This window comes from Sapajus apella, unplaced genomic scaffold, assembly GCF_009761245.1.
Source record: "Sapajus apella isolate SASKATOON/1434 unplaced genomic scaffold, GSC_monkey_1.0 scaffold249, whole genome shotgun sequence".
NCBI classification, from domain to species: Eukaryota; Metazoa; Chordata; class Mammalia; order Primates; family Cebidae; genus Sapajus; species Sapajus apella.
Window position 1 is genome coordinate 123,953 of NW_022437189.1, and position 12,911 is coordinate 136,863.

General features: G+C 46.4%; 1 protein-coding gene across 5 annotated transcripts in view; it reads right to left on the reverse strand.

The window, feature by feature from the left end:
• The window catches only part of KIAA1191 (KIAA1191 ortholog), a 16,707-nt gene extending 7,241 nt beyond the window's left edge, over window positions 1-9,466 (reverse strand). Inside the window, exons 1-5 of one of the 5 annotated variants that reach the window (XM_032271781.1) lie at window positions 9,260-9,465; window positions 7,824-7,931; window positions 7,487-7,573; window positions 3,977-4,155; window positions 763-889 (exon numbers count right to left, since the gene is read on the reverse strand). In XM_032271781.1, coding sequence (XP_032127672.1) covers window positions 763-889; window positions 3,977-4,155; window positions 7,487-7,514 — 334 coding nt within the window. In that variant the 5' untranslated portion in view covers window positions 7,515-7,573; window positions 7,824-7,931; window positions 9,260-9,465. Of the gene's footprint in view, window positions 1-762; window positions 890-3,976; window positions 4,156-7,486; window positions 7,574-7,823; window positions 7,932-9,259 lie in introns of all 5 variants that reach the window. The other 4 variants (XM_032271782.1, XM_032271783.1, XM_032271785.1 and 1 more) reach the window with 4 other exon arrangements.
• Between the last annotated feature and the right edge of the window lie 3,445 nt (window positions 9,467-12,911).

Sequence of the window (12,911 nt, forward strand, 5' to 3'; positions counted from 1 at the left end):
AAAAAAAAAAAAAAAAAAAAAAAAAAAAAGAGTCAACCAAGGAGAACCTCTATGTACCTTACCCCGGTAGAGGCACTACTGCTGACAAGCAGAGCCATGTATCTAATTGTTAACTTCCCACAGCAACCTGAGAAACCCTCCAGAATGAAGAATTTTAGCTAACGTGTTATAAGGTTAAAAAAAATGCAAGCTCTCATATCAGGGTTCATTTGGACGACCAATCATACATTCTTAAGACGAAAGGCACTAAGTGGACCTGGTCCTCTTCCTGGTAGACCAACTTTGAGCTGTTTAATTAAAAAAAAAAAAAAAAAAAAATCTGGGGCAAGGGGGAAATGCCTCAATGTTTTGCCTTCTCCAGCAGAGCTTGAAACAGTAACAACAGCAGCTGCCAGCCGCGGAGCACTGGGCCGTCCCATCCTCACCTCAACCTCAACCTGCCAGTTAAATTCCCGATTTTAGAGCAGGGCAGTCTCTATAGTTAAGTAACTTGCCCAAGTCCATAGTGACAGATCTAGGACAAAATGAGATTGAATCAACAAAGCAGCAGGAATGCACGTAAATCAGATGAGATGCTTAACATTTGGCATGTCTTCCACCTAATAAATGGAGCTTCAATACTGACATGACTCAGCAGCCGAACTGACATTTGTTAGGACAAGGCAAGGTGGGCACATTGTAGAATCATCTAGTCGGCTTGTAGGGAGCCTCAACTCTTCCCCGCCCCAATGGCACTCTACGCAGAGGGTGAAGAGTGCTTACTTGTGATCAGAGAATTCATGATGACATGGGTAGCCTTAGCCTTCACCACTGGGACCTTGTCCACACTGTCAGTGGCTGATGACAGCGTCACGGCAGGGGAGGGTAGACTGGCCTCTCCTTCCTCCACCTGTTCAAGAGAGGTACAGCACAGAGCACTTAAGCAGGGCAGGGGAGTCACACACCTAAACTCACTCCTCTGGGGAGGATGTTACTGAAATCACATTAATCTGGTAAGTGAGGAAATAGTTGAAGGGAGGAGTTGGTCATCTCCATCCAGCTAGATAGGTATTATCCATAGTGACAACAAAGACATTATGTGAAGAGTTCACATTTATAAAAGTGGGAAAGCCAGAATCTGAAGCTCTGAGATCCACTACCTCCCCAGACTATGACCTTCCAATACACTATAGTACTATGCCAATGCAGAAGAAAAGCCTATTACGAAGCAGTGACCACATAGCAGGCACTGTGCTAGGTCTTAATTAACGAGGGCACTGGCTAAGTGTTTCTCACCCTGGGCCAAGCAATAGAATCGCCTGCAGGCTTGTTAAACAGGCTGCCAGGCCCCACCTCAGAGTTGGATTCAGTAGGTCCCGGTTGTTCTGGGGTGGAGTTCGAGAATTTGTTTCTAATGAATTCCCAGGTAATGCTGATGCTGTGGATCCCAAGACCACAACTTGAGGACCACTGCTCCCAAGGTTCAAGTAATGGTCTTTTGAAACAAATTAAAAAATCTACTTAGCTCCTAATTTTTAACATGCAAGAGCTGGGAGCCGCCACCTTCTGCAATTGAAACACCTGATACCTTGCTCAAGCCTAGCAGGAAGGAGAGAATAAGGCTTACTCTTTATTCTGTGCTTATCTGGAAGAACTGATAAGATGGTTGAAAAGTGGGGACAGATAAAAAGTACTGAAAATGTTGTATCCTTACTACAAAACAGAATTTATACCTTTAAGCTGTGACCTTGAGTAAAACTTGAGCCTATGTTTCCTTACTGGGAAGATGGTTGATTCCTAACATGGGAAGAGTTAGGGCAAATAAAAGACTGCATGGAGTCAAGCGGAGGTCTCCTTTACAGCAGCTGTTCCAAGTTGTCAGCTGTTCCAGCTGAGGCCCCACAGAAACCTGGAAGCCTGCTTATCCCTTGCCTTGTGGAGCCATCAGCAGGGTGTGTGGCCTGGGAAGCGCCACCAGAAGCCCTCTCACCTCCTGCTCTGGACCTAAAGCCCACTGCTCTGATGTCGCAGGCAAGCTGCATCAGGCCTTTTCTCCTTGCACTTTTGCTACTTGTTACATAGAATACTCTCTCCTGAACAACTGACTGGGTCGTATTTCAGTAGATAACTGATACAGGGAATATCCCCCAGAGCTGTAGTGGGCACTTTCCTAGAAAGGAGCTTTCTGCCCTGAGAGTATATTGGAGGGTGGGAAAAAAAAAAAACACTCATTAGAAAGAATCAAATATGGCTCTACAAAGAGAAAGTGACAGGCCTTTGCATCCCCTTTATTTAATCCCCAAAACACCTCTACAACATAAGGTATTCCCAACTCTTAAAGGGAGACACTGGGGCTCCGGGTAAAGCTGTGTGCCCAAGGCGTTGCCAGGACAGACCACTTGGAATTCACACCAAGGTCTATTTCAGTGGACCCTTACTGTGTACTGCCTGTCAGGCCCTGAGCTATCATATGGCTCAAAGGTCAGAGAAACTGGAGCTACGGGGTAAACACCCTATGTGAACTTGGCAGGCCTGCTTTATCCAGGCAACAGTATAACATTTTTTGTATTATTGGTGGCTGGAGAGTCAGAGGTGAGAAATGTCCCTGAGATCAGGAAGCACAGGCTCCAAAAATGCGAAACCTTCGAAACTGGACTGCACAAAGGACTGTGAGGTGTATTAGGAAGGGCCTTAGGAAGGAGACAGTTACAGAGGACGGCCATGGGAAAATGATGCTGAGGCTGGAGAAACAGCATGAGGAGAGGCACAGCACGTGTTCAAGAAAGGGCCAATTTTTTCCCCAATCACAAAATGAACATCTTTGGGGAATCTCTGCCAGGCCCTCTGCTGGATCCCGCAGATAGAGTACAAACCTAGACATGGCCCCTGTCCTCAGGAAGCTAATGGAGGGTGAGAAAGCAATGCAGGGATGGTGACAGGGACCATGATACTGTGGAGAGCTCAAAGGGAGAGGTGATGGCCTTATCAGGAGGATGGAGATGTCAGAAAAACTGTCACAGAAGAGTCTTCTGAGTTTAGACATTAAGGATACCATTTTTCAGGCAAATGAAGTGGGAGAAGGGGTGAGAGAACAGGATGCGGATGGTAAATATCCTAAACAATCAGGGCAGTGTGAGCCAAAGACTGAGAGGCAGAAAATATGCTGCTAAGTGCAAGAATTGTAGGTAACTTGCACGGTTCAAGCACTGGGTAGGAGAGCTGGGGAGAGGCAGGCAGGACTTAGATCACATGGAACGTGGCTGAGCCTGGATTTAGCTCTACAGGGAATGGGAAGGGATTATGGAAGGGTCAAGGGCAGACAAGGCCATTCTAGTTTTGAATTAAAAAGAAAAAAAAACCTGGCCAGGTGTGGGGGCTCATGCCTGTCATCCCAGCACTTTGGGAGGCCGTGGCAGGCGGATCACGAGGTCAGGAAATCAAGACCATCCTGGCCAACATGGTGAAACCCCATCTCTACTGAAATACAAAAAATTAGCCCGGCATTGTGGTGGGCGTCTGTAGTTCCAGCTACTCCGGAGGCTGAGGCAGGAGAATTGCTTGAACCTGGGAGGCGGAGGTTGCAGTGAGCCGAGATTGTGCCATTGCACTCCAGCCTGGCGACAGAGCAAGACTCCAAAAAAAAAAAAAAACAGAAAGAAAAGAAAAGGAGGGGGAATTAATTTTAAAAACCATCTATTGGGTACAGTGTACACTATTCAGGTGACAGGTGCACTAAAAGCCCAGACTTCACCACTGTACAATTCATCCATGAGAACAAAACCACGGGTAACCCTAAAGCTATTGAATTTTTTTTAATGAAATAAATGAAATTTTTAAAAAAGCAAAAAAGACATCAACTATAACTGAGGCACAGAAAACACATACAGGGAGTGGTTGCCGCCCGATTCCATGGGCACAGAGAGCCACTGAAGGCTTCTGGAGCAGAGGAAGGACAAAGGGGTTGCATTTGCCGGAAGTGGCCAGCAGGGTCAGATACCTTGGCGAGGTGCTGATACTTGCGCTCTGGAATCACTGGCTTCCAGGGGACACTGCCCATGTCCGATGGAGGAGGAGTCATGGGCGCAGGGTCCTCGAGGGTATCATCATAGCTGAGTGCCCGGCGGTATATCCCAATGGGCAGGGACATCTTGCCTAGAGGCCCACTAGCCTCAAGAGCTAAGAACAGAGACACCCGTCAAGACAGGTTCAGCAACTGGACATAGCAGTAACTTTAATCTGCAGGAAGGAAAGTTCTGAAACACTCTTGTTCTCAGACAGAGCAAAAATAGCTTGTTCTGGAGCAGCTAATCCCAACCAGGAAAGGCCAATCCCTTCCTCTATGCCTGACACTTTGGGTGGTGCACTTACCCACTCGGGCATCCTCATCCTTTTTTTAAATTTGTTTAAAGACACAGTCTATGTTGCCCAGGCTGGAATGCGGCAGCACAATCACGGCTCACTGCAGGCTCAATCTCCTGAGCTCAAGTGCCTCAGTCTAGTGAGTAGCTGGGATTCTTATAGGCATGTGCCACCATGTCCCACTAATTTTCATGGATTAGGAAACCTGAAGTTCTATTTAAATGTACTTGGCCACAACTTCAAAGTACAGTTTGGAATCAAACCCCAAAACTATCTGATTTCAAAGCTGTGTCCTTTATGCCACAGAAGCCACCCTCTGATGCAATACTAAGGCTCTCAATTCATGCAAGACTGAGGACATGACATGACAGAGGATACGAAGTTCTCATTCCCATTTCATAGATGAGGAAACTAGGGTCTAGGGGTAAAGTGAGCAGCCCAAGTTCATTCAAAAATGGCGACCTGGGGCTCAACCAAAGTCCGTGAATCCTCTACCTTCCCTTCCCCACCAAAGAAAACAAAAGCACTATAAAAAATGTTGTCTGGCATCATCTGTAGTTTCAAATATTCTGTATGACTTATTTAAACAATAAAGTCACTTTCCATCATAGAAATTATTGACAACCAGTCTCGCAAACCACCACCAGCTGATCGTGCCATTCCTGTCTACTGGAACTGATCCCCAGCATGTCCAGTTGTGATGCAGCCACCACATTCAAGGGCACTCTCAGCTGCGCCAGGCCAGACAGCCAAGTTCATTGTGTTTGGTTTGCTAATCCTTCCATATCAGAACTAATATCCAGAGCCTACCTTAAAGGTGAAATTTTCCTGTTGCTAAAATCACATAATCATACTAAGATATCAACCTGCCTGACAATAAGCCCAAAACCACAATAGATTTCATATAAATGGCAAGGGGACCAAGCAGCTACCATTGTTATTACTATTGCTACTAATAATAATTAACAAAAGCATAGAAATAAAAAGAGGATTAGTGGTTGCTGGGGGTGAGGAATGAGGATATGACTGCTAATGGTATGAGGTTTTCCTTTGGAGGTGATGAAAACATACTGTAATTTGGCCAGGTGTGGTGGCTCACGCCTATAATTCCAGCATTTTGGGAGGCTGACGTGGGCAGATCACCTGAGGTCAGGAGTTCCAGCCTGGCCAACATGGCAAAATCCCATCTCTACTCAAAATACAAAAAATTAGCCAAGCGTGGTGGCATGTGCCTGTAGTACCAGCTACTTGGGAGGCTGAGGCAGGAGAACTGCTTGAACCTGGGAGGCAGAAGTTGCAGTGAGCTGAGACCATGCCACTACATTCCAACCTGGGCAACAGAGTGAAACTCCATCTCAAAAAAGAAAGGAAAAGAAAATATGCTGTAATTAGGTTGCAGTGTTGTTTGCACAACCCTGTGAATATACTAAAAATCACAACATCGTTGACTTTCAATGGGTGAATTTTATGGTATGTGCATAGCATCTCAAACACACAAGCAAATAATAATTATTAAGTCTTCCTCCTGGCTAGACAATTACATCCCTCATCTTACCTAATCCTCATTAAGCAGATGTTCTTCCCATTTTCCAATTTCCCATTGTTGCGATCAACTTGCCCAACATCACCCAGCTCAAAAGAATACACTGGGAACCGGAACACAGACCTAAGCCAGTGCGCGCACACTGCATGCAACACACTACAAAGCATTCGCCAAATGGGCACAACCCTATGGCTCACGATGGCTACATAGAGTTTACGGTAATCACAGCAACAATGAAAGACAAACTAAAACAGAGCTGATGATGTTAAGACTGGCGATAGATCTACATTAGGAGACTTCTATTAATCCACCTATATGGGGAGCAATTTCAAAAACATCTTAGACTCCCACTGAACAGCCATCCTAAAAGTAATAAAGTTGGCTAATACTTACTAGAAAATATGTTCCTATAAAAAGAGACCAAATGCATTCTGGGTAGTAAACGCATATTTATCATTAATTTTTAACTCCCATTTTTACATATTTTGTTTAATCTTTCACAATCCTAAGAGATAGGAACCATCATCTTTCTTTATCATAATACTTTACTAAGAATCAGAAATTTAGTGATTCAAATTTAATTAAAACTCACTTTCCCTACTCATGAAACAATTCAGGGAGTGATTGATGGTGTCAGTAACCCAGAAATTGACTCATTAAGTGTTGCTGTGAGCATTTTCATGATTAAGTTCAATCTGCCATTTAAGCAGGCTGGTGCCTTTTTACCAAGACTTCCATCTCACCTCCCCACCACCACCAAAAAGGTGAGTTTAATTACTTTGGTACATACTACAAGAACTGCACAACTTATTCTGAATTCTTATTTGATATCTGTAGTAAAGTAATAAATTTACCATAACACCCTTAAATGAAGTGGCTGTTCTCTTTAAATTAGGTTAAAGTTTAATACTACGGCTGAGTTGCTAACAAAATATTTAAATGATGCCAATCTAAGGCTGGGCACAGTGGCTCACGACTATAATCCCAGCACTTTGGGAGGCTGAGAAGAGTGGATCACCTGAGGTAAGCAGTTCGTGACCAGCCTGACCAACATGGAGAAACCCCATCTATATTAAAAATATATAAATTAGCTGGGTGTGGTGGCGGACACCTGCAATCTCAGCTACTCAGGAGGCTGAGGCAGGAGAATCACTTGAGCTCGGGAGGCAGAAGTTGCAGTGAGCCAAGATCGCACCACTGGATTCTAGCCTGGGCAACAAAGTGAGACTCCGTTTCAAAAATAAAATAAAACTGGCCAGGCTCAGTGTCTCACACCTGCAATCCCAGCACTTTGGGAGGCTGAGGCAGGCGGATCACAAGGTCAGGCATTTGAGACCAGCCTGGCCAACACGGTGAAATCCCGTCTCTACTAAAAATACAAAAATAGCTGGATCATGCCACTGCACCCCAGCCTGGGCGACAGAGCAACACTCCATCTCAAAAAAAAATAAAATAATAAAATAAGCCAATCTATTAAGTCTCAATACTCGCGTAGTGGCAGAGATTAACCATTAATAAACATGTAATTCAGATAAAACGGTTTCTGTCTAGCTTAAAACATTAATAAGGGCAAAACATGATTTAACCAAAAAGAATTAGGTTTACCAGGCACTTCTGGTTGTCTTGAAGCCATTGAAAGACTGGGATCCAGTTGTTTTTTCTATATAGAATTCCGAGCTGAGTCCCTGCCACCTAATAAAATAACAAAGGGCATTTTCTTATGGTGAACACCAAAGAATAGCGCAAATGCTGTTCTTCCGACAGGCACACAGAATGTTATGGCTTGTTTACAAGGTTGAAACACACATACAAGAGCCAATGGGTGACAAATATGCCAATGAAAAAAGGATAAAGTCAAAGGTCTCACCACTCCCGTGGCTGATCTGAACACCTGTGAGATGACAGAGCTAAGACGCCATACATGGTGAAAAAGTCACCTTACCACGGTGAAATGATGTGACGACTAAGCTGACAGACAGATGTTAATGAGGAACATGGTCCAGCTGCTGCAAATTAGCAAAGCTTCCCAGGAAGAGTCCATCCAGAGGTTCTAATAACAACAAACAGCCAGCATTGGAACAGCCCATCAGTCTGACACACTTGTTTATTCCCCACAACAACTTTGCAAATGCTATTACACTCATTTCATTTTCTTAACTCACAGCAAGCGGCCAGATACCACAATAGGAAAATTTGCTCTTTATTGCTAACACTATAAACTATTTATAGCGTTTATCTTGTCTTTTAATCCTTGCAGAAAGATGACAAAGCAGACATTATTTATCCCAATCCTAATTTATTTTTTTTTAAGCTATCTCTTCCATGAAGGATAGCCGAAATTTAAAGAGAAGGAAACTGGACCCAGGAGGGCAGATCACTTGAGGTCAGGAGTTCAAGACTAGCCTGGCCAACATGGTGAAAGCCCGTCTATACTAAAAATACAAAAATTAGCTGGGTGTGGTGGCGGGCGCCTGTAATCCCAGTTACTCGAAAGGCTGGGGCAGGAGAATCGCTTGAACCCGGGAGGCGGAGGTTGCAGTGAGTCGAGATCACGCCACTGCACTCCAGCCTGGGCGACAGAGTGAGACTCGGTCCCCAAAATAAAAAATTCTAAATTTTAAAAATAAGGAGAAGGAAACTAAAAATCAGAGTAGTTAAATAAATTCCTCCACGGTCACAGATAAGTGGCCCATCTGCAAGACAGGGAGTTTCATGCCCAGTTTCCAGGGGAGTTAAAACGAGGGCCTGAGAAAGTTATTCTACTATTTTTCAGCTTGCTGTACTGTCCCTCTATTCTGATAGGGCTGAGGGAGCAAACCAGTTATTGACAGTTCATTAAGAACGTCGCAAAGGCAGAGTTCAGCAATCCTCCCTATCCAGAGAGCATTCCCGCACCAGACATATCCCCTTACCTTTTCCCTTTCCCTGTGCCCCCACCCCCCAGCTCACCGCTCCTCTACCCCTACTTCACAAGATACAAGACGGTGCCGCCAGGATATCAAAGGCTGGCTGCTTTTTCCACCCCTCCAGGCCAAGATTAGGGCCAGGACCCTAGCCTGAGGCTCCCGAGGGTGTGGCAAGGAGAGGGCTTGGGAGATGAGGCTGAGGACAAGCAGAGGGCTGGGCTGCTCCCAGGAAGCGGAGGGGAAGCCCGTACGGGAGCTGCAGGGTATCACCGGAGAGAAGCCCCATTGCGGGGACCCCGGACAGCGGAACCAGGGCGCAGCCCGGCCGAGCTCGAAGCCAGGCTGAAGGGTTAAGGGGTGGGGAGAGGGGAACTACTTGGAGGGGCCCCGAGACCGGGCCTCGCCGGAAGCGTCCCTCCCGATCCGCAGAGAACGCAGCCCTAGAGAGGGCCCAGGCCCGCCATCAGTTCACCTGTTATCCTGCTGCTGTGGGGCTGCCTGTGGCCCGCAATCCGGCACTAAAAAGGTTCCGAGGGCCCACGTTTCCCGAGATGCTGTGGCGCAGTCTGGACCCAAGCCATGGTGAGAGCGGCGGCGACAGAGAAGGTCTCCAGGACCCACCAGGAAACACTGCCCGCCGGGCGGGCAGGCAACCCTTGAGATAAAGCCTCCGGAGACCGCGGAATCTCGCGCGAGACTTGGCCCACATGCACTCGGGGCATACTGGGAGTTGTAGTCCACCATCACGAGACCCCACGCCCTTCGCTACCCAGCGGGTTGCCTAGCCGCAGCTCTCAGTGTGGAATCCTCCAGCCCCGAAAGGAAACACCACCCCTCACCACCACTTCCTCTGCCCCTGTGCTGTGCCTGGATCCGTGACAAGCTAAGGGAAAATAGAGATGGCATAGTAAAATGACACCCACAAACCTAATCCCTCAAGGCTCAAAAAGGGCTGCCAAGTGCCAGCACTTGTCATCCTATTTTTCCCACTTCACGGAGGTGAAGCTGAGACTGAGAGAGATGAAAAGTCACTTTGATTAATAAGCGGTGTAGTGAGCACGGACTGTCTTCCAAAAACAGCGGGGATAGGCAGGCTTCATACTAGTAACTGAGCCAAAAAGGGGAACCAACCTCACCTGCCTCCCCTAGGAAACGCGATCCTAATATCATTTCTCTATTACAGTAAGGAAAGTGAGGCTTAGAGGCACCAGCTAAGGTGCCAGTCACATCCTGAAAGAAGACTTCTCTTATCCTTAAATGGTTCACAGAGAAGACAAAGCAACGAAGTTAAAGCAGAAGTTGCAAAAATCTATCCACATTTCTACCCCAGTCCAAAGCTTGCCATCAAGACCCATCTCAGGAGGGCTATGAGTGGTGGTGAGGGGTGGATGTCACATTTAGATTTCAGCATTTGAGGCTTCCAGGCATACTGGCAGAACTGAGAGGGCTTGCTAATACAACTTTAAACTGTTTAAGCTGTTTCCAGACCAGGGTGCTTGAGTGCACTACAAATTAAAGTCTTTAATGAATTATATAATTAGCTTATGAATAGCACAATTATATTGCAGCATGATTGTGTGTGTGTGTGTGTGTTAAAGGTGTACTTTTGTTAATTTCAAGCTTTTAAAATATGCCATATTTTTAACTTCTGTGGAAGCAAAACTGGCACCTTGCTCCTTATCCACCACAGTAAGGGATGTATATCACATCTCAGTAAGAAAAGGAAGAAATAGCACCTTGCACTTTTATATAGATCATAAGATGGGATCATCTCATTTATTTCTTAGCCACAAATATATGAAAACTTAAGACTTTCCTGGAAGTTACTGACTCTGATTAAAACAACTTTGTCTGGGCACAGTGGCTCACGCCTGTAATCCCAGCACTTTGAGAGGCTGACGTGGGCGGATCACCTGAAGTCAGGAGTTTGAGACCAGCCTGGACAGCATGGCGAAACTGTGTCTCTACTAAAAATACAAAATCAGCCAGGCATGGTGGCAGACGCCTGTAATCCCAGCTACTTGGGAGGCTGAGGCAGGAGAATCACTTGAACCAGGGAGGCGGAGGCAGCAGTGAGCTGAGATCACACTACTGCACTCCAGCCTGAGCTACAGAGTGACTCCATCTCAAAAAAAAAAAAAAAAAACCTTTATCCCTGATATTTGTGGTACCAATGCCTGAAGCTGTCATGGTTTTGGTGGATAGCACCTATGTAAACTTTTTTTTTTTTTTTTTTTTGAGACAGGGTCTCACTCTGTTGCCCAGGCTGAATTCAGTGACACAATCATGGCTCACTGAAGCCTTGACCTCCCAGGCTCAAGCAATCCTCCCACCTCAGCCTCTCAAGTAGTTGAAATTACAAGTGTACTCCACCATGCCCAACTTTTCTTTTTGTAGAGTGGCATTTTGCCATGTTGCCCAGGCTAGTCGAAAATTCCTGGGCTCAAGTGATCCCCCTACCTCGGCCTCCCAAAGTGATGAGATTACAGGCATGCACCACCACACCCAGCCTAACTGTAAACTTTTAATCTTAGCAATTTTGTGGGTTTTCCCCTCTACATGGGTGTTATTTTCAGGAGGAGCTAATTCTCTTTTTTTTTAGACAGAGTCTCACTCTGTTGCCTATGCTGGAGTACAGTGGCACAATCTCGGCTCACTGCAACCTCCACCTCCCAGATTCAAGAGATTCTTCTGCCTCAGCCTCTGAGTCACTGGGATTACAGGCACATGCCACCACGCCCAGCTAATTTTTGTAGAGATGGGGTTTCACCGTGTTAGCCAGGCTATTCTCGAACTCCTAGCCTCAAGTGATCCGCCTCTTGGCCTCCCAAAGTGCTGGGATTTTAGTCGTGTGCCACCGCGCCTGGCCCAAGGAGGAACTAATTATTTTAATGCCTAGACTCCCATTCAAGACCTATTCAAGTAAACTGTTTTGCTAAACGGTTTAGTTTCGTAGGCTTTCTATACCAGCTAGGGAGGGTTAAGTCACAACCGAATCACAAGACTTAAGAAGGGTCCCTCCTGGCCAGCACAATGGCTCACACCTGTAATCCCAGCACTTTGGGAGACCCAAGGTGGGTGGATCACCTGAGGCCAGGAGTTCGAGACCAGTCTGGCCAACACAGCAAAGCACCGTCTCTACTAAAAATACAAAAATAAACTGGGTGTGGTGGCACACTCCTACAATCTCAGCTACTCAGGAGGCTGAGGTAGGAGAGTCGCTTGAACCCGGGAGGTAGAGGTTGCAGCCGAGACTGTGCCACTGCACTCCAGCCTGAGGGACAGACTCCATCTCAAAAAAAAAAAAAAAAAAAAGAAAAGAAAAGAAAAGGTAAGGGGACAGAGAGACAGGGTGACAAGACTCCAGCTGAGAAATACGAGGATGGTTACTCACTCAGGAGTCAGGAAAGGTGACACAAGGCCAAATTAGACCTCGAGGTCTTCAAATTAGACCCTGAGGAGCCTTCAGTTCTTCTTCTTTTTTTTTTTTTTTTTTCTGAGACAGAGTCTCACTCCGTCACCAGGCACCAGGCTGGAGTGCAGTGGTGTGATCTCAGCTCACTGCAACCTCCACCTCCCAGGTTCAAGCAATTCGCCTCCCTCAGCTTCCCAAGTAGCTGGGACTACAGGCACGCACCACCACACCCAGCTAATTTTTGTATTTTTAGTAGAGACGGGGTTTCACCATGTTGACCAGGATGGTCTTGATCTGTTGACCTCGTGATCCGCCTGCCTCGGCCTCCCAAAGTGCTGGGATTACAGGAGTGAGCCACCGCGCCCAGCTGAGCCTTCAGTTCTTAAGGGATCAAGGTGCTTTTCTTTGAAATGACATAAAAGGTACATGAAGGCTGGACGCGGTGGCTCAAGCCTGTAATCCCAGCACTTTGGGAGGCCGAGGCGGGTGGATCACGAGGTCAAGAGATCGAGACCATCCTGGTCAACATGGTGAAACCCCGTCTCTACTAAAAATACAAAAAAATCAGCTGGGCATGGTGGCGCGTGCCTGTAATCCCAGCTACTCAGGAGGTTGATGCAGGAGAATTGCCTGAACCCAGGAGGCGGAGGTTGCGGTGAGCCGAGATCGCGTCATTGCACTCCAACCTGGGTAACAAGAGCGAAACTCC